This window comes from Salmo salar, chromosome ssa06, assembly GCF_905237065.1.
Source record: "Salmo salar chromosome ssa06, Ssal_v3.1, whole genome shotgun sequence".
NCBI classification, from domain to species: domain Eukaryota; kingdom Metazoa; phylum Chordata; class Actinopteri; order Salmoniformes; family Salmonidae; genus Salmo; species Salmo salar.
In genome coordinates this window covers 66,314,329-66,332,577 of record NC_059447.1, presented here as the reverse complement: position 1 = coordinate 66,332,577, position 18,249 = coordinate 66,314,329, and the positions used below count along the sequence as shown (strand labels likewise).

The 18,249-nt window shown below is 42.1% G+C and overlaps 1 protein-coding gene across 2 annotated transcripts in view; it reads left to right on the top strand.

Annotated features, from left to right (window-relative positions):
• The window catches only part of LOC106607867 (protein cornichon homolog 3-like), a 45,556-nt gene extending 29,365 nt beyond the window's left edge, over positions 1 to 16,191 (top strand). Inside the window, exons 4-7 of one of the 2 annotated variants that reach the window (XM_045720890.1) lie at positions 8,425 to 8,537; positions 12,809 to 12,952; positions 13,693 to 13,741; positions 16,098 to 16,191. In XM_045720890.1, the coding sequence (XP_045576846.1) occupies positions 8,425 to 8,537; positions 12,809 to 12,952; positions 13,693 to 13,708 (273 nt within the window). In that variant the 3' untranslated portion in view covers positions 13,709 to 13,741; positions 16,098 to 16,191. The remainder of the gene's footprint in view (positions 1 to 8,424; positions 8,538 to 12,808; positions 12,953 to 13,692; positions 13,742 to 16,097) is intronic. The other variant, XM_014205317.2, reaches the window with a different exon arrangement.
• Positions 16,192 to 18,249: the final 2,058 nt, after the last annotated feature.

Here is an 18,249-nt window from a genome sequence, read left to right as displayed (position 1 = left end):
GTTTGCTGGGTTTGGTCTTTGGCCTCAGTTAGTAAACCCTGTTTCTTCCCTTTCATGTTTTGTCTGTTTTTAGCCATTGTCTCTCAGCTATGATAGCAGTTAAAACCCAGGCAGGATTTTAGGAGCAGAAGGTATGATCTCTGAAAATGAAACTTAGTCTGTCTAAAACGTATTTTTGGACCGTATGATCCTCTGGTTCCGTTGTACTGGGAGCGTACTGAAGGCTACATCATAAGGGGCCCTTGTCCTGTTGAGGGATGTATAATCACCGTTAAGTGGTGTTAATTGGCTGTTGCAAGCGACCCGCCGTCGAGTGGCATGAAGAAAACTCCACAGCCTAATAACTCCACCATCAGCAAGCAGAGAATGAGTGAAGGACTGTCAAGGAGAGGGAGAAGAGGATGAGAGTGGAGTAGAGGAGAGTGGGTGCTAGCTCTGTAGATCGCCTGAGTGGAGTAGAGTAGCAGCAGTCGGTCCACAGCAGCAGCAGCAGCAGCAGCCCTCTCTCATTAACTGTATGCTGTAGAGAGCCTGCCTCCCCGTGTTGCTCTGCTCTCCCTCCCAGGGGGGCGCCTCAAAAGTCACACTTGAAAAGGACTCTGGCCTCTTGAACTGTGGCTGAATGGGGCCCTCGCAGACATCAGCTCGAATTGGCCAACAGGTTAAACACTGCTTCGCCACTGTCTGGGGCTGTGGAGTGGATTGGCTCTGGCTTGCAGCAGTGCAGGCCCTAGCTGTTATTGGAATATTGGCTTGGCATGTTAGAGGGAAATGTGGGTGTTTGTATTGCATTAGAATGAATGAGATGGAATTAAAAATAATATGTAGTGTGAGGTGTATGTGTAAATGTAAAGAGTGATCTTTGGAAGAAAGAAAACCTTGCAGAAGCTCTGCAGCAGACATGCAATAGGTGTTGCTGGTGTGTATGTGTCACCTTCTGGGGTTCCTCTCCTTTTTGAAGTAAAGATCAGGAGAGAGAGATGCACAAACGGCCTCAGTTAGTTCTTACTTCTTACAGTTAGCTACAAGTTGACTTCTCGTCGAGGAGTGGAGTCGAGGAGGTATCAGAATGTGTCTGTGCCCCGGGGTGGTCAGATGTGGAAGGCAGGGAGGGAGGAACCCTTCAGGGCTCATCGCCCAGAGACAGAGCCCTGATCCTAGCCCTGATCCTTCAGAGCCCTGATCCTTCAGGGCTCATCGCCCAGAGACAGAGCCCTGATCCTAGCCTCGCTCGTCCCAGATGAGCCCCGAGCTCCACAGAGCTGGATCAACCCTATACCCTCTATATTCAGAACCGCATTCCTTTAAAGCTTAGAGAGGATCTCATGTTAAATACTGTTGAAGTCATATGGCTACAGGTTCATCTGCCTCACCTAAAGCCCATTCTGGTGGGAAGCTGATATAGACCACCAAGTGCTAACAGTCAATATCTGGATAATGTGTCGTGGAACTTCTTACACAGGGACACTCGAAGTCAATCCTAAATGAATCATTGTTTATTGTCGCCGTGCTGGAGAGGTTCCAACTAACTTGATGCACCATAGTGAACGTCTGTCAGGAGCTCTAACGGGGCAGTCCCGTTTAGTTCCCTTATATACTGGTTACAAACACGTTACATAGGCATAGTTCATATGGTTGGTTCCGACATGTGTCTGGCACCATCTCCTATCTTAACTTAGAGAACAAACTCTGGGCGTTCAGCCAAATAGTCTGAACACGTTACATAGGCATAGTTCATATGGTTGGTTCCGACATGTGTCTGGCACCATCTCCTATCTTAACTTAGAGAACAAACTCTGGGCATTCAGCCAAATAGTCTGAAGGAGGAGGTCATGACTGCCCTCCCCCCCCCTATATCTTTACCAGGCACAGGCAGGAGGATTGTTTATGACACCAAAGACAAGATGCACAAAATAAACGTTCCTTCGCATGTGTGACATATATTTTCCGGGTGATTTCTATATTGACTGGCTTTCATCAAGCTGCCCACACAAGAAAAAGCTTCAAACTGTAACTAGTGCCTGCAACCTGGTTCAGGATATCAGGGTAGTTACAAATAGCACAGGAATTAAATCATCAACATGTATTTATCACATCTTTACCAATGCTGCAGAAAGAAATGTGCTTTAAAGCAGTATCCAAATCCATAGGATGTACTGTAGTGATCACAATATAGTAGCCATATCTAGGAAAACCAAAGTTCCAAAGGCTGGGCCTAATATAGTGTATAAGAAGTTTTGTAGTGATTCTTATGTTGATGATGAATATTTGCTGGTCTGTGATGTGTAATGAGGAGAAACCAGACGCTGCACTATTCCAGGTACTAATAAGCATGCACCCATTAGGAAAATAACTGTAAAAAATGTTAAATCCCCTTGGATTGGTGAGGAATTGAAATCGTGTTTTGTTGAGAGGGATGAGGGAAAAGGTATGGCAAATAAGTCTGGGCAGCACAACCGATTGGCAAATGTACTGCAAATAAAAAGAAGAAGAAACTATTCTATGAAACAAAAAGGCAAACTCGGCTCTATCATTCATTGAATCAGATGGCTCATTCATCACAAAACCAAGTGATATTGTGAACTACTTTAATTATTTTTTCATTGGCAAGATTAGCAAACTTATGCATGATGCTGTATGCCAGCAACAAATGCTGACACTACACATCCAAGTATATCTGACCAAATTATGAAAGACAAGCATAGTAGTTTTGAATTCCGTAAAGTGAGTGCGAAGAAGTGAAAAAAATGATTGTTGTCTATCAACAATGACAAGCCACCAGGGTCTGACAACCTGGATGGAAAATTACTGAAGGTAATAGAGGATGATATTGCCAATCCTACTTGCCATATTTCAATTGCCTGTTACTAGGGATGTTACTAGGCCTGTGGCTGTCACAACATTCTGTCAGCCGGTCTCACGCTAATTGACCGTTAATTAACATAAACACATTTATGGCACCTGGCTTCCACAGGTGCTGATCTTTGGAACATCTACATGTTAAAAAGTCGAATAAATCCATGTAATATGGCCTACACCTACACAATAAATCCATGTAATATGGCCTACATCTTCACATTACATCCATGTAATATAGCCTACATCTTCACAATAAATCCATGTAATATGGCCTACATCTTCACATTACATCCATGTAATATAGCCTACATCTTCACAATAAATCCATGTAATATGGCCTACATCTTCACATTACATCCATGTAATATAGCCTACACCTACACAATAAATCCATGTAATATGGCCTACATCTTCACATTACATCCATGTAATATAGCCTACATCTTCACAATAAATCCATGTAATATAGCCTACATCTTCACAATAAATCCATGTAATATAGCCTACATCTTCGCAATAAATCCATGTAATATAGCCTACATCTTCACAATAAATCCATGTAATATAGCCTACATCTTCACAATAAATCCATGTAATATAGCCTACATCTTCACAATAAATCCATGTAATATAGCCTACATCTTCACAATAAATCCATGTAATATAGCCTACACCTACACAATAAATCCATGTAATATAGCCTACACCTACACAATAAATCCATGTAATATAGCCTACATCTTCACAATAAATCCATGTAATATAGCCTACATCTTCACAATAAATCCATGTAATATAGCCTACATCTTCACATTACATCCATGTAATATTACCTACATCTTCACATTACATCCATGTAATATAGCCTACACCTACACAATAAATCCATATAATATAGCCTACATCTTCACAATAAATCGATGTAATATAGCCTACACCTACACAATAAATCCATGTAATATAGCCTACATCTTCACAATAAATCCATTATTTATTTTAGACAGGTCTAAAGAAGCATGATATGAAGAAAATGTAGTCTATTTCAGAAGAACAGAATAGCATATCCTTATCCTTATCCTCATACATCCTTATGTTAGGTCCTGATCTGGCTATGCCATATGGCTGTGGGCTACACTAGTTCATTTAGAAGACAAGATTTGCATATAATTCCGTGGCATTATTTTATATTATTTTATAGTATGAAGAATACAATTGAACAAAGCTAAACAAAATACAAAGGATATTTTCTCCAAAGGATTTGAGGGAGTGGACACATGCAGCTATTCTGTTTTGAGCGGTTAACAAAGAAATGGGTATTCCTATATGCATAATTTAGAGTTATTAATGTAACATTAGTTGTTCTACAAACATTGGGCTACATCTTTAGATTTTTTATACATTTATAAGGCTGCGTGATGCGACTCTAATGATGATTTGAAAAAAGTCGCTTGAAAGGCATGAGCTCTGCTTTATTTTTTTGTGCAGGCTGTGCACACTACATCATTCACAATTTGACCAGCACTTGGTAATGCCTAGAATTTCACAGCAGCATCCCCTTTGTGTGGCCATAATGCATCCTAAACAAATCCATGCCTTTTGCGGCCAGTGGCCGTTGTGCCCTTCTCCCTGAGTGCTGCGGCTCCATCATGTGAACTGGTCTTTCTCACAGGCTACAAGTGAAGACAGACACATCGGGGACGCAACTGCGCGCGTCCTTATCCAATTCCGAGGTGCATATTGAAGATATTGGAAAAACTGTCCACATTTACTTTTCATCAGCCAACAAGATGAGTTAGCATAACGAACAGCAAAAGCACTATAACATTGTAATATTGTTGTATGGTGGTATTATATATTTTGTATTGTAGATATGTAGTGGTGTAATAATGTTATATGATGTACTGTTTTATATTTTCTTTTATAAGTAACATAAGTGCCTTAATGTGTTTGGACCCACGAAGAGTAGCTGCTGCCTTGGCAACAGCTAATGGGGATCCCTAATAAATACATATACAGTTCATCAGTTTTGTTACTCTCCCCTCGTTGTTACTGTAGGACTACAGTATCATGTAGCTTTGTTGCTCTGTGTGCCTCTGCCTTGCGACCAAACCCTTTGTCTTATATAATCTCACTGTTTTAGTCATGGTTGATGTGATGACTACTACTCATGTTTTATGTGCTTATAATGTATTTTGTATTGTAGGTTAAATTACGTTATGCCTGGTACATTAGCATGGGAGTGGTTCATAATGTTTGTCTGCGTTCAGCAGGAGTTTAGCCAGTGACAGCGAGGGTAGGGACTTGATGGATGGGGGCTGAGAATTAGCGGGGGTAATGAAAAGGTTAGCGTGATTATTTGTGTTTTAATGAGCGTGGCGGCGTGTCGTGTGTGTATGTGTGTGTATATATAGTTCTGTTTGAGGAGCAGTTTCTCCATCACCTGCTGTTGAAGAGCTCCTCCACTGGGCTCCAATGTATTTTTATGTTATTAGGAAGTATGTAGTGCTGTGAAGAATGTAGTCCAGGTGTTTCAGACAGGGCTCCAGATATGCCTGTAGTGTGTTAAATATACATGAAGGGCTTCGGAATAGCATTAAGCATAGATACAGTTGAAGTCGGAAGTTTACATACACTTTAGCAAAATACATTTAAACTCAGTTTTTCACAATACCTGACATTTAATCCTAGTAAAAATTCCCTGTCTTAGGTCAGTTAGGATCACCACTTTGATTTAAGAATGTGAAATGTCAGAATAATAGTAGAGAGAATGATTAATTTCAGCTTTTATTTCTTTCATCACATTCCCAGTGGGTCAGAAGTTTACATTCACTCAATTAGTATTTGGTAGCATTGCCTTTAAATTGTTTAACTTGGGTCAAACGTTTTGGGTAGCCTTCCACAAGCTTCCCACAATAAGTTGGGTGAATTTTGGCCCATTCCTCCTGACAGAGCTGGTGTAACTGAGTCAGGTTTGTAGGCCTCCTTGCTCGCACACACTTTTTCAGTTCTGCCCACAAATTTTCTATAGGATTGAGGTCAGGGCTTTGTGATGGCCACTCCAATACCTTGACTTCGTTGTCCTTAAGCCATTTTGCCACAACTTTGGAAGTATACTTGGGGTCATTGTCCATTTGGAAGACCCATTTACGACCAAGCTTTAACTTCCTGACTGATGTCTTGAGATGTTGCTTCAATATATCCACATAATTTTCCTCCCAACATGATTTTGTGAAGTACACCAGTCCCTGCAGCAGCAAAGCACCCCCACAACAGGATGCTGCCACCCCCGTGCTTCACGGTTGGGATGGTGTTCTTCGGCTTGCAAGCATCCCCCTTTTTCCTCCAAACGTAACGATGGTCATTATGGCCAAAAAGTTATATTTTTGTTTCATCAGACCAGAGGACATTTCTCCAAAAAGTATGATCTTTGTCCCCATGTGCAGTTGCAAACTGTAGTCTGGCTTTTTTATGGCGGTTTTGGAGCAGTGGCTTCTTCCTTGCTGAGCGGCCTTTCAGGTTATGTCGATATAGGACTCGTTTTACTGTGGATATAGATACTTTTGTACCTGTTTCCTCCAGCATCTTCACAAGGTCCTTTGCTGTTTTTCTGGGATTGATTTGCACTTTTTGCACCAAAGTACATTCATCTCTAGGAGACAGACCGCGTCTTCTTCCTGAGCGGTATGACGGCTACGTGGTCCCATGGTGTTTATACTTGCGTACTATTGTTTGTACAGATGAACGTGGTACCTTCTGGTGTTTGGAAATTGCTCCCAAGGATGAACCAGACTTGTGGAGATCTACAATTATTTTCTAGGGTCTTGGCTGATTTCTTTTGATTTTCCCATGATGTCAAGCAAAGAGGCACTGAGTTTGAAGGTTGGCCTTGAAATACATCCACAGGAACACCTCCAATTGACTCAAATTATGTCAATTATTCTATCAGAAGCTTCTAAAGTCACAATATCATTTTCTGGAATTTTCCAAGCTGTTTAAAGGCACAGTCAACTTAGTGTATATAAACTTCTGACCCACTGGAATTGTGATTTATAAGTAAAATAATCTGTATGTAAACAATTGTTTGAAAAAATGACTTGTGTCATGCACAAAGTAGATATCCTAACCAACTTGCCAAAACTATAATTTGTTAACAAGAAATTTGTGGAGTGGTTGAAAAATGAGTTTTAATGACTTTAACCTAAGTGTATGTAAACTTCCGACTTCAACTGTAGTTTAACTTGGCCTGTGCTTCTCTCCTGCTTCTCTGAAGCTTTTTTTCTTTATGAATGGTTACATATTTTAGAGTTTTTAACAGCTTACATCTGTGCTGCTAAGTAGCACAAATCCTGGTATTGTTGAGCTGCTTTTTGTGGTAACTTTTGTCCCACCGCCTCAGCCTAGGATGAAACCTTCTGTATGAGTCAAACATAATAACCTAAAAACCCTTTCTGTGGGTTCACACAGACACAGAGCTGGAAACAGGACATACACCGTGAGTATTCAGGACTCAAGACATTGTTTTATCAGCTCTGGGGTGGCCATGCATTGAATTTCAGGTTGAATGCACACATGAATACTACCACTAATCGTGTTGTATTAACATATGGATATTGTAAGTCTTCCACCATTAAGGGCCAATATATTCAATGGGATACTTTTATGACTAGCGCATTTGATTCATGTCGTGATCATATCCACAAAGTTCTTTAAATCTCTTCAGAGCAGACGCAATTTAAACCACAGCTTTCATTTTTGACTTGCAACTTTCTTTGGGAAGGCTCCGAGCTGCTTCCAAAATCTTAATTTCACACAGCGTTAATTTCACCACATGAAAGATGAGGCTTGGCGCTGGCTCTTTGGGGAGCGAGATGCTGTATGTGGTGCAGCTGTAATATCGGTGCTCACTCTTTGCCAGACTCTAACCATGTTTGGAGCTCTGCTCTAATGACTATCTGCTGCTGCTGGATTCATTAATGTGACTGATGGAGGTTTGCCATCTTGTGTTTAACCACACTCACTAATCTTCTCTGCTATCTAAAATACAACATTTGGTCTTACTGAGCAATAAATTATGTAGCTTATGTTGAAGGTTTCAAAACCCTGATGATAAGGTTGCTGTGTCACATCTTGCAATTTTGATTACATTTGATAAAACCTAGGTACAGTAATGCTTAGACACATGACATGGCACAATAACAGTTAGTTTAGGATATTTGCCAATGTATTGACATAAGTCCTTATCCATGCTAGCCAGTTGCTCCATGACATCATGAAGCCTTGCGTGTAATTGTCTCAAGCTTTCTATGATTGCCGTAGAGATAGTGTCTTTCAACAGCTGTAGAAGCCTGGCTAGCACGTAAGGTTACCGTAACGATGACCCCTTGTCTATAATGGATTATTATGTATGTTTAATGTCAAATGGTGATGAATAATCTGTGAATGAGAAGATGTAAAATGACCTCTCTCAAGAGCATTTCTCTTTCGATCCCCTCTTCTCCCTCCCTTTCTCTCGGGCTCTCCCACTCTCTCTCTCCCTCCCTCACGCCCTCCTTCTCTCCCTGTCAGTTGGTGCTCCCAGAATACTCTATCCATGGGCTGTTCTGTATCATGTTCCTGTGTGCCCAGGAGTGGCTGACAGTAGGCCTCAACATCCCCCTCCTCTTCTACAACACATGGAGGTAACTATCGAAGCTGGACCAGTCTACTTTGTCTTTCTCTCATTTGTAAGATATCATGAATTCAGTGTGGTGCCCAGAAGATAAGCACTGATATTGAAATATTCATGAGACATTCATAGACAAAGGCCAACATAAAACATTGACATAAATTTGACTGACAAAGTAGAGTTTAGTGGAGTCTGCAGTCATTGTAAATATGAACAGATTGTTTTGTCTCTGCACAACAAAGGGACAAACAGTCTTTCAATACCTTGCGTTTTTGTTAGAAATCCTTTAGAGCTTTTCAAAAGTTACCGCAATAAAGAAAAAGATTGTATTTTTTTAATGAATTGAACACTTCAATAAGTTGAAATTGTAATTATGACTTTGGTTATGATTATCTGATATCACACCCTGAAAATGGGTCACCTGTCACGGCTCCCTCCCATTAACACGTTATATTCTCTTTTCTTTTGGCTTGTTCTTGTTTCGTTATTAGATGTGAATCACTTGCAGAACTCTGTGGTTGTTTTGCTCAGCCGGTTGAAGTTACGCAGCAGTGCTCTCTGACTCATTAATTGCAGACTGCCAGATGCCCAGTGGCTACAGATGCTGTTCTCTCTGCACAGCTGAGAGGAGACAGGGAGAGATGGAGGGGGAGAGATGGAGGGGGAGAGATGGAGGGGAGAGAGAGAGAGAGAGAGAGAGAGAGAGAGAGAGAGAGAGAGAGAGAGAGAGAGAGAGAGAGAGAAAACGGAAGAGAGGTGGAGATATGGGGTGGGAGACACACAGCAGCTATAGATCTGTCCGTCTGATTTCCTTCCCAGTGAGTACAGCTGATGCCTAATGTCTTCAGCTCGTCCCCCTCCTCCTTTATCAGCCCCCACATGCAGCAGGGGCTCAGTGACACACAGCCACATCAACAGGGGAGATTTGTAGACTTAGGTTGAGCAGCAGCAACACAGTGGAACGGAGCATCACTACCTGTGTAAAGCAGACACATACTGTTTATTATTTGTATTTTTTATTTCACCTTTATTTAACCAGGTAGGCCAGTTGAGAACAAGATCTTATTTACAACTGCGACCTGGCCAAGATAAAGCAAAGCAGTGCGACACAAACAACAACACAGAGTTACACATGGAATAAATAAACGTACAGTCAATAACACAATATACAAGTCTATATACAGTGTGTGCAAATGAGGTAAGATTAGGGAGGTAAGGCAATAAATAGGCCATAGTGGCGAAGTAATTACAATTTAGCAGTTAAACACTGGAGTGATAGATGTGCAAGTAGAGATACTGGGGTGCAAAGGATAAAAAAAAAAAAATAACAATATGGGGATGAGGTAGTTGGGTGGGCTATTTACAGATGGGCAATGTACAGGTGCAATGATCTGTAAGCTGCTCTGACAGCTGATGCTTAAAGTTAGTGAGGGAGATATGAGTCTCCAGCTTCAGTGATTTTTGCAATTTGTTCCAGTCACTGGCAGCAGAGAACTGGAAGGAAAGGCGGCCAAAGTAGGAATTGGCTTTGGGGGTGACCAGTGAAATATACCTGCTGGAGCGCCTGCTATGGTGTAACGCCCTGGCCATAGAGAGGGGTTTTTGTTCTTTATTTTGGTTAGGCCAGGGTGTTACATTGGGTGGGCGTTCTATGTTCATTTTCTATGTTGTCTGTTTCATTGATTTTGGCCGTGTGGCTTCCAATCAGGCACAGCTGTTGTTGGTTGTTGCTGATTGGGAGTCACACATAAGTGCCTGTTTTTCCGTTGGGGTTTTGTGGGTAATTTTTTCTGTTTCATTTCGCACCTGACAGGACTGTTTTGGCTGTCGGTTTTCTTGGTTTTTGTATCGTGTTCTTACGTTAATTAAATAACTATGATGAACACTAACTCCGCTGCGCCTTGGTCTACTCTCTCTCCCGACGGCCGTTACATATGGGTGGGTGCTGCTATGGTGACCAGTGAGCTGAGATAAGGCAGGGCTTTACCTAGCAAAGACTTATAGATGACCTGGAGCCAGTGGGTTTGGCGACGAATACGAAGCGAGGGCCAGCCAACGAGAGCATACAGGTCGCAGTGGTGGGTAGTATATGGGGCTTTGGTGACAAAACAAATGGCACTGTGATAAACTGCATCCAATTTGCTGAGTAGAGTGTTGGAGGCTATTTTGCAAATGACATCGCCGAAGTCAAGGATCGGTAGAATAGTCCGTTTTACGAGGGTATGTTTGGCAGCATGAGTGAAGCATGCTTTGTTGTGAAATAGGAAGCCAATTCTAGATTTAATTTTGGATTGGAGATGCTTAATGTGAGTCTGGAAGGAGAGTTTACAGTCTAACCAGGCACCTTGGTATTTGTAGTTGTCCACAACTGAAGTCAGAACCATCCAGAGTAGTGATGCTGGACGGGCGGGCAGATGCGGGCAGCGATCGGTTGAAGAGTATGCATTTAGTTTTACTTGCATTTAAGAGCAATTGGAGGCCACAGAAGGAGAGTTGTATGGCATTGAAGCTCATCTGGAGGTTAGTTAACACAGTGTCCAAAGAAGGGCCAGAAATATACAGAATGGTGTCGTCTGCGTAGAGGTGGATCAGAGAATGACCAGCAGCAAGAGCGACATCATTGATGTATACAGAGAAAAGAGTCAGCCCGAGAATTGAACCCTGTGGCACCCCCATAGAGACTGCCAGAGGTCCAGACAACAAGCCCTCTGATTTGACACACTGAACTCTGTCTGAGAAGTAGTTGGTGAACCAGACGAGGCAGTCATTTGAGAAACCAGTCTGCCGATAAGAATGTGGTGATTGACAGAGTCGAAAGCCTTGGCCAGGTCGATGAATACGGCTGCACAGTATTGTCTTTTATCGATGGCGGTTATGATATCGTTTAGGACCTTGAGCGTGGCTGAGGTGCACCCATAACCAGCTCGGAAACCGGATTGCATAGCGGAGAAAGTACGGTGGGATTCGAAATGGTCGGTGATCTGTTTGTTCACTTGGCTTTCGAAGACCTTAGAAAGGCAGGGTAGAATAGATATAGATCTGTAGCAGTTTGGGTCTAGAGTGTCTCCCCCTTTGAAGTGGGGGATAACCGCGGCAGCTTTCCAATCTTTGGGGATCTCAGACGATACGAAATAGTGGTTGAACAGGCTAGTAATAGGGGTTGCAACAATTGCGGCGGATAATTTTAGAAAGAGAGGGTCCAGATTGTCTAGCCCAGGTGATTTGTAGGGGTCCAGATTTTGCAGCTCTTTCAGAACATCAGCTATCTGGATTTGGGTACTGTACCTGCAGTTGAAAAGCGGTGGCTACATTTCTGTGAAAAATGTCTCAGTTTAAGGCCAATTCCATATAGCCTCATCATAAGAGGACCATTACGCTTTCCCAACAGTGCCTAATGCCTGTGGCTCTTAGTGCCCAGCATAGCACCTCGCTAGTCAGACTGAGCTGGTCCACCCCCCCCCCAAACCCCCAGTGCAGCCATCTCCAGTCTCTGTTACCTGGAGGGTAATGCAGCTGGGTCCACTGGAAGAGCACTGCTACAGTAGAAGGGATCCCTCTGTCTCTCTGTGTTGAGACTGAACTCACCCTGGTAGCAGACACAGACATAGACAACTGCCCCCCCGTCCCCACTATGCCCCCACCATTTCCCCCTCACCGTCTCTCTCTATCAACCTCCACCTGGGTCCCTCTCTCAGTGCCTGTACCTCTCTCTTCTTCAGGTAGTGTGAGAGCTAGTGGAGCTGAGGTTACAGACAGCCCCCCCCCGATGGGAGAGGTACATATGTGTTAATAGTATGGGCAGAATGGTTGTGATTCTGGATTATTTATTATTGACTAACCTTTATTTTACCAGGTACATTAAGCTGACTGAAAACACATTCTCACGCCCATTCTCATTTATACTGTAGCAATCTTGTTCCACACGGATTTTAAAAACCCTGTCATCATTTATTTAAGTCTGTCTATAGTACAAATTACTTATAAACCATTATTTAATAGTTTGTTACCCATTAGCAAACTATTGGTAAATCACTATAAACCATGTGTTCATGTATCTATTCACATAAGTAAATACATGGACCTATGTTCATAAACCATGCATTACAATTACTACTACTACCTGTAGTCATGCACAACTTAATCATACTAATCATGAACAGTCAGATGTTTCATGTAAAGAGGGTGTCCCCCCTACTCATCCTCCATCTCTCCATTCTTCCTTTCATCGTCCCCTCTGTCTCTACGGGTCAACTACCCCTCGTGTGTCGTGTCCCTATTCGGTAGGTACTTCCACAGCCCCACAGACACTAAGGAGCTCCTCTACGACCCAGCCTCGGTCATGAACGGAGACACGCTCAAGTTCTGCCAAAAAGAGGCCTGGTGCAAGATGTCCTTCTTCGTCCTCTCCTTCTTCTACTATCTCTACTGGTGAGTGACGAATGCACTTTCCACTGTGTTTTTTGGTAAGGTGTTAAGATGCAGACAACAATCATCTTTCACCTCAAAGTGACTAACTACAGTATAGTTGTTACTCCTTTTCAGGGCTGTTACATGCTTTTCAGACATGTATATGTATACATGCTGTATTGGCTGTTTAAAGTTTAAAGATCCCAAGTGTAGATTTCTACTGTGCCTAAACCAGCATCTGAATTCACAAGGACATTATGTCCTTTCAGTATGTCATGCAGCCAGCAGTGAGCCTCCTAGATACCTGTTCTTTTTTCACTGTGTCAGTACTTGTTGATGTTTACATAGCCATGCAGTACATTACATAGTATATCCTCAGTATGTCATGCAACCAGCAGTGAGCCTCCTAGATACCTGTTCTTTTTTCACTGTGTCAGTTCTTGTTGATGTTTACATAGCCATGCAGTACATTACATAGTATATCCTCCAGTCACAATGTATTGGCCCTGCAGCCCTAAGGGCAGAGGTAAATTTCAGTTTAGCCAATTCAGGTAATTTTCAGTTTAGCCAATTCAGGTTATGGTTGGGACATTTTCAATTCCTGAACTAAACCGTTTTAAACAATCACTTATATTGACTAAATCTAAATTGAATTGACCCTACAGCTCCTGGTAGTAGTAACATCTCACCAGAGTGAATTTGTAATTGACCAGTCGGAAGTGGTGAATGTGGTCATTTGACTCTCTTTCCCTCGGCTGTAGCGTGTACTGGACCTGACCTGCCATGTGGTGCTCCGCTGGCCTTCTACTAGTGAGTCTCTCTTCAGTGGGTTTGTCACCTTGTGATTCTGACCCCCTCACTGACCCACTGACCCCTGCACACACTCTTTCTCCCCCCTCAGCGATACTGTAACACTGATGCACAACCTTGCCTGGAGAATGGGCCTCTTGAGGGAGATCATCTTTAACCCCTAACCTCTGACCTACATTACTCCTGCCCCCCTGACCTACTGGTGTTTGTCACAGGGGAGGCGGTCACTCTAGTGGAGTCCGATATGGAATATAACATAGCAATATAATAATATGGAGTCCTCCATTGTTTAACCTTGATGAGATGTGTGATCTTTCCTAATGTTTAATCACTGCTAGGGATGTTATGTTACGTTACTGTATATGAATGCTTCCCTCTTTGTCTACTTCTGTAATACTGCTCCAAAGCCTACCCACTCTCACTCACATCTCCACTTGTCTTTGGCATGATCTCTAAACCTTTCCTTACATACATACACACTTACAAACAAATGCAGAGGCACACACTCACTCACTCACTCACACACACACACACACATTCATACTGTACACACACTCACTGCCTGAAACTATCGAGCATCAACTGCATAATGCTCTCCACCTCACAGATTGATGGGAAATCAAAGATTGACTGGAGGCATAACCCTCTCAATTACAATGGCCAGGTTTGCCTCGGCTCATTAGCCCAACATCCGTTTAAATATAATGGAACTAGAAATTACAATGTGGCTTTGATAAGGAAGCCGAGCTCAATATACAAGTTTATTAGCTCAGTGAGGAATATGCTGTATTCGCCTGTGGAAGCCAAACTACTGGGTGAATTAAAACTACCTCAATGACATTCAGACAGATGACAAGCTGACAGCAAGGACATACGTAGCATGTCTGTCCCCTCTACCACGATGAACAGTCTGGAGATGAAATGTGATCTAATTCACATCTCATACTGTAATGTAATATCTAAGGCAATAGTATATTAGTGCAGTTATAGTAACTCTTGACAACATTCCAAGTACAGGGCTTGTTACACTGAAGGTGTTTAACAGTACCCGTAAGTGGGAGATCCAATAGCTAGAGAGTGTCTGTTCCACACATCCCCTCAGCTGTTGTTCAGCTTGCTGTCGCACTGTTTGGAGACTAGGTTTGGTGTTCATCACATGACCAGGGGACTAAACCAGTCTTTTTTCACCTAACAGCTGAGTAATAATGGAGATGTTTGTACAGTAGATTAGGAACAGTGATCCTGTGATGAGATGCAATAAGTAGATGCCGTGGTGAGGAGAAGTAGCTTTGGGCTAAGGCTACTAATTCATCTAGCTACAGCTCTGAGGGGTGATTAAACCTGGGGCTGTTAGAGAGACATCATCTGCCTAATCTGCCTCTGGTTCTCCTAACACTGGGTGTAAGACACCTCCAGGCCACCATACTTATTGTGCCTCCATTACATTAGGAAACATGGATATTGATAACCCAGACCGACAAGAGAGCTCAGGCTTCACCGCAGCAGGGATTAGTGCCTCACATGCCAGAAGATAGCAGGATTCATGCAAATGTCTCAGTTTTGGAGTAGCTAGGTGATCCTGCTTAGTTTAAGCACTAAATGTGCTGTTGTAGCAGACTTAGCTAGGAGGCGATCTTATTTTCGAAGATGTTTATTCGTTTACCTGATGCTAAGAACAAATGTTAAGTGTTGGCATCTTGGAAACCTACACTTGTCTGACCAGTTCACAAAATGTTGTTATGCTAACATGAATCATGGTTTGTGAAGAGCAAAACTGTCCTCATTTGAATAAACCATCAGATTGTGTATTTCATGAGCAGTGTTGTGTGTGCTAGGACATACAGTAGCCCTACCTCTTATTTCGAGCCCAGTTCTTCAAATAAATATTTCATATTTAAGTTTGATTTATCGATAAGATTACTCAAGCAGAACTTTACCGCAGCCTGACATATATTTCTTGCTTATTTAGTGGCTTGTGTTTTAAATAGGCAAAATGTGTATCCTTTCTACTTGAAAAGCCCATATGCACAACATTAAAGGGCTATTTTAATTGCAACTTGAAATAAACAAACACAAACAAAGTCTCAGTGAATCTGGCAGCCACCCAGGCACCCAGCCTGAACACATCAACCACTACTAAACCAAGCATGGATTTATCAGACGTTTCTTAAACACTTTAACACAACGCTTGAATGCTCCTTTCTTGAATGCGTATTAATTCCAGCGGACCAGTTTATAATCAAATAGTTTTTGTCAATGTTGTTTGTAATTGTTGTTGGTTTTACTGTTTGGGCTAATCATATAGTCTCAGTCATTGATTTGGATTCTTGTGTTTTTTCCCTCTCTTGTCTTCCAGTATGGTCTACTCCTTGGTAACCTCATAACAGCAGAACTCTCTGTATTTGAGCCATCCTCCGGATATCAGAGACTGATTTCTGGAATATGATTTAGCTAGCGCAAACAACAACTTTGGAGCAAAAAAGAGCACTTTGTGTCACAGCTTTTCTGTTTCATGAGAAGAAGGACAGTTGTTGAGTCTGGGCTGTGCTGGTCTGGTCTGGGGGGAAAGGAAGGGTTTCAGCACCAGTCCCGATCGTCTCCTCATGTAACGAGACCTTACAGTACTGTTTACAGTACTCTGTAGGTCAACAGCCCATGATGAGTCACAGCGACCACCATATCTACTTTTGTCTGTCACTGCCTGGCCAATGTTTGTACTCACAGCCTGTCCTGGAGAGGTTCAGTAGCACCACCACTACCATAGTAGGACATAGTGGTGTTTTTTTCCCTCGTTTTTTGGGAGTGGATCAGCTTAATATTGCAGATAGATTGTGGCTTCAATCAATGTAATTGTCTGCGTCATTTCCAATCCCTCATATATTTTCGGGGGATAATATGTATTTTTGGGGGGGTTCATATTTATACAGTTCCAGTCAAAAGTTGGGACACACCTACTCATTCAAGGGTTTTTCTTTATCTTTACAATGTTCTACATTGTAGAAAAATAGTGAAGACATCAAAACTATGAAATAACACATATGGAATCATGTAGTAACCACAAAAGTGTCCATCAAAGTAGCTACCCTTTGCCTTGATGACAAATTTGCACACTCTTGACATTCTCTCAACCAGCTTCATGACGTAGTCATCTGGAATGCATTTCAATTAACAGGTGTGCTTTGTTAAAAATGTGTTTCTGGAATTTATTTCCTTCTTAATGCATTTGAGACAATCAATTGTGTTGTGACAAGGTAGGGGTGGTATACAGAAGATAGCCCTATTTGGTAAAAGACAAAGTCCATATTATGGCAAGAACAGCTAAAATAAGCAAAGTGAAACGACAGTCCATCATTACTAAGGTCAGTCAATATGGAACATTTCAATAACTTTTAAAGTTTCTTCAAGTGAAGTCGCAAAAACCATCAAGTGCTATGATGAAACTGGCTCTCATGAAGACCACCACAGGAAAGGAAGACCCAGAGTTACCTCTGCTGCAGAGGATAAGTTCATTAGAGTTACCAGCCTCAGATTGCAGCCCAAATAAATGCTTCACAGAGTTCAAGTAACAGACACATCTCAACATCAACTGTTCAGAGGAGACTGCGTGAATGAGGCCTTCATGATTGAATTGCTGTAAAGAAACCACTACTAAAGGACACCAATAAGAAAAGAGACTTGCTTGGGACAAAGAAACATGAGCAATGGACATTAGACCAGTGGAAATCTGCCCTTTGGTCTGATGAGCCCAAATTTGACATTTTTGGTTCCAACCGCCGTGTCTTTGAGAGGCGCAGAGTAGGTGAACGGATGATTTCTGCGTGTGTGGTTCCCACCGTGAAGCATGTAGGAGGAAGTGTGATGGTGTGTGGGTGCTTTGCTGGTGACACCTAGTATCAGGTAAACAAATAAACATGAGATGTTTAGAATTCAAGGCACACTTAACCAGCATGGCTACATTTACATTACATTTTAGTCATTTAGCAGACGCTCTTATCCAGAGCGACTTACAGTAGTGAATGCATACATTTCATACATTTCATGCATTTAAAAAAATAAATAAAATTGTACTGCCATAGCATTCTGCAGCAATACGCAATCCCATCTGGTTTGCGCTTAGTGGGACTATCATTTGCTTTTCAACAGGACAATGACCCAACACACCTCCAGGCTGTGTAAGGGCTATTTGACCAAGAAGGAGAGTGATGGAGGGCTACATCAGATGACCTGGGTTCCACAATCACCCCACCTCAACCCAATTAAGATGGTTTGGGATGAGTTGGACCGCAGAGTGAAGGAAAAGCAGCCAACAGGTGCTCAGCATATGTGGGAACTCCAGGTGAAGCTGGTTGAGAGAATGCCAAGAGTGTGCAAAGCTGTCATCAAGGCAAAGGGTGGCTACTTTGAAGAATCTAAAATAGAAAATATATTTTGATTTGTTTAAAGCTTTTATGGTTACTGCATGATTCCATATGTGTTATTTCATAGTTTTGATTTCTTCACTATTATTC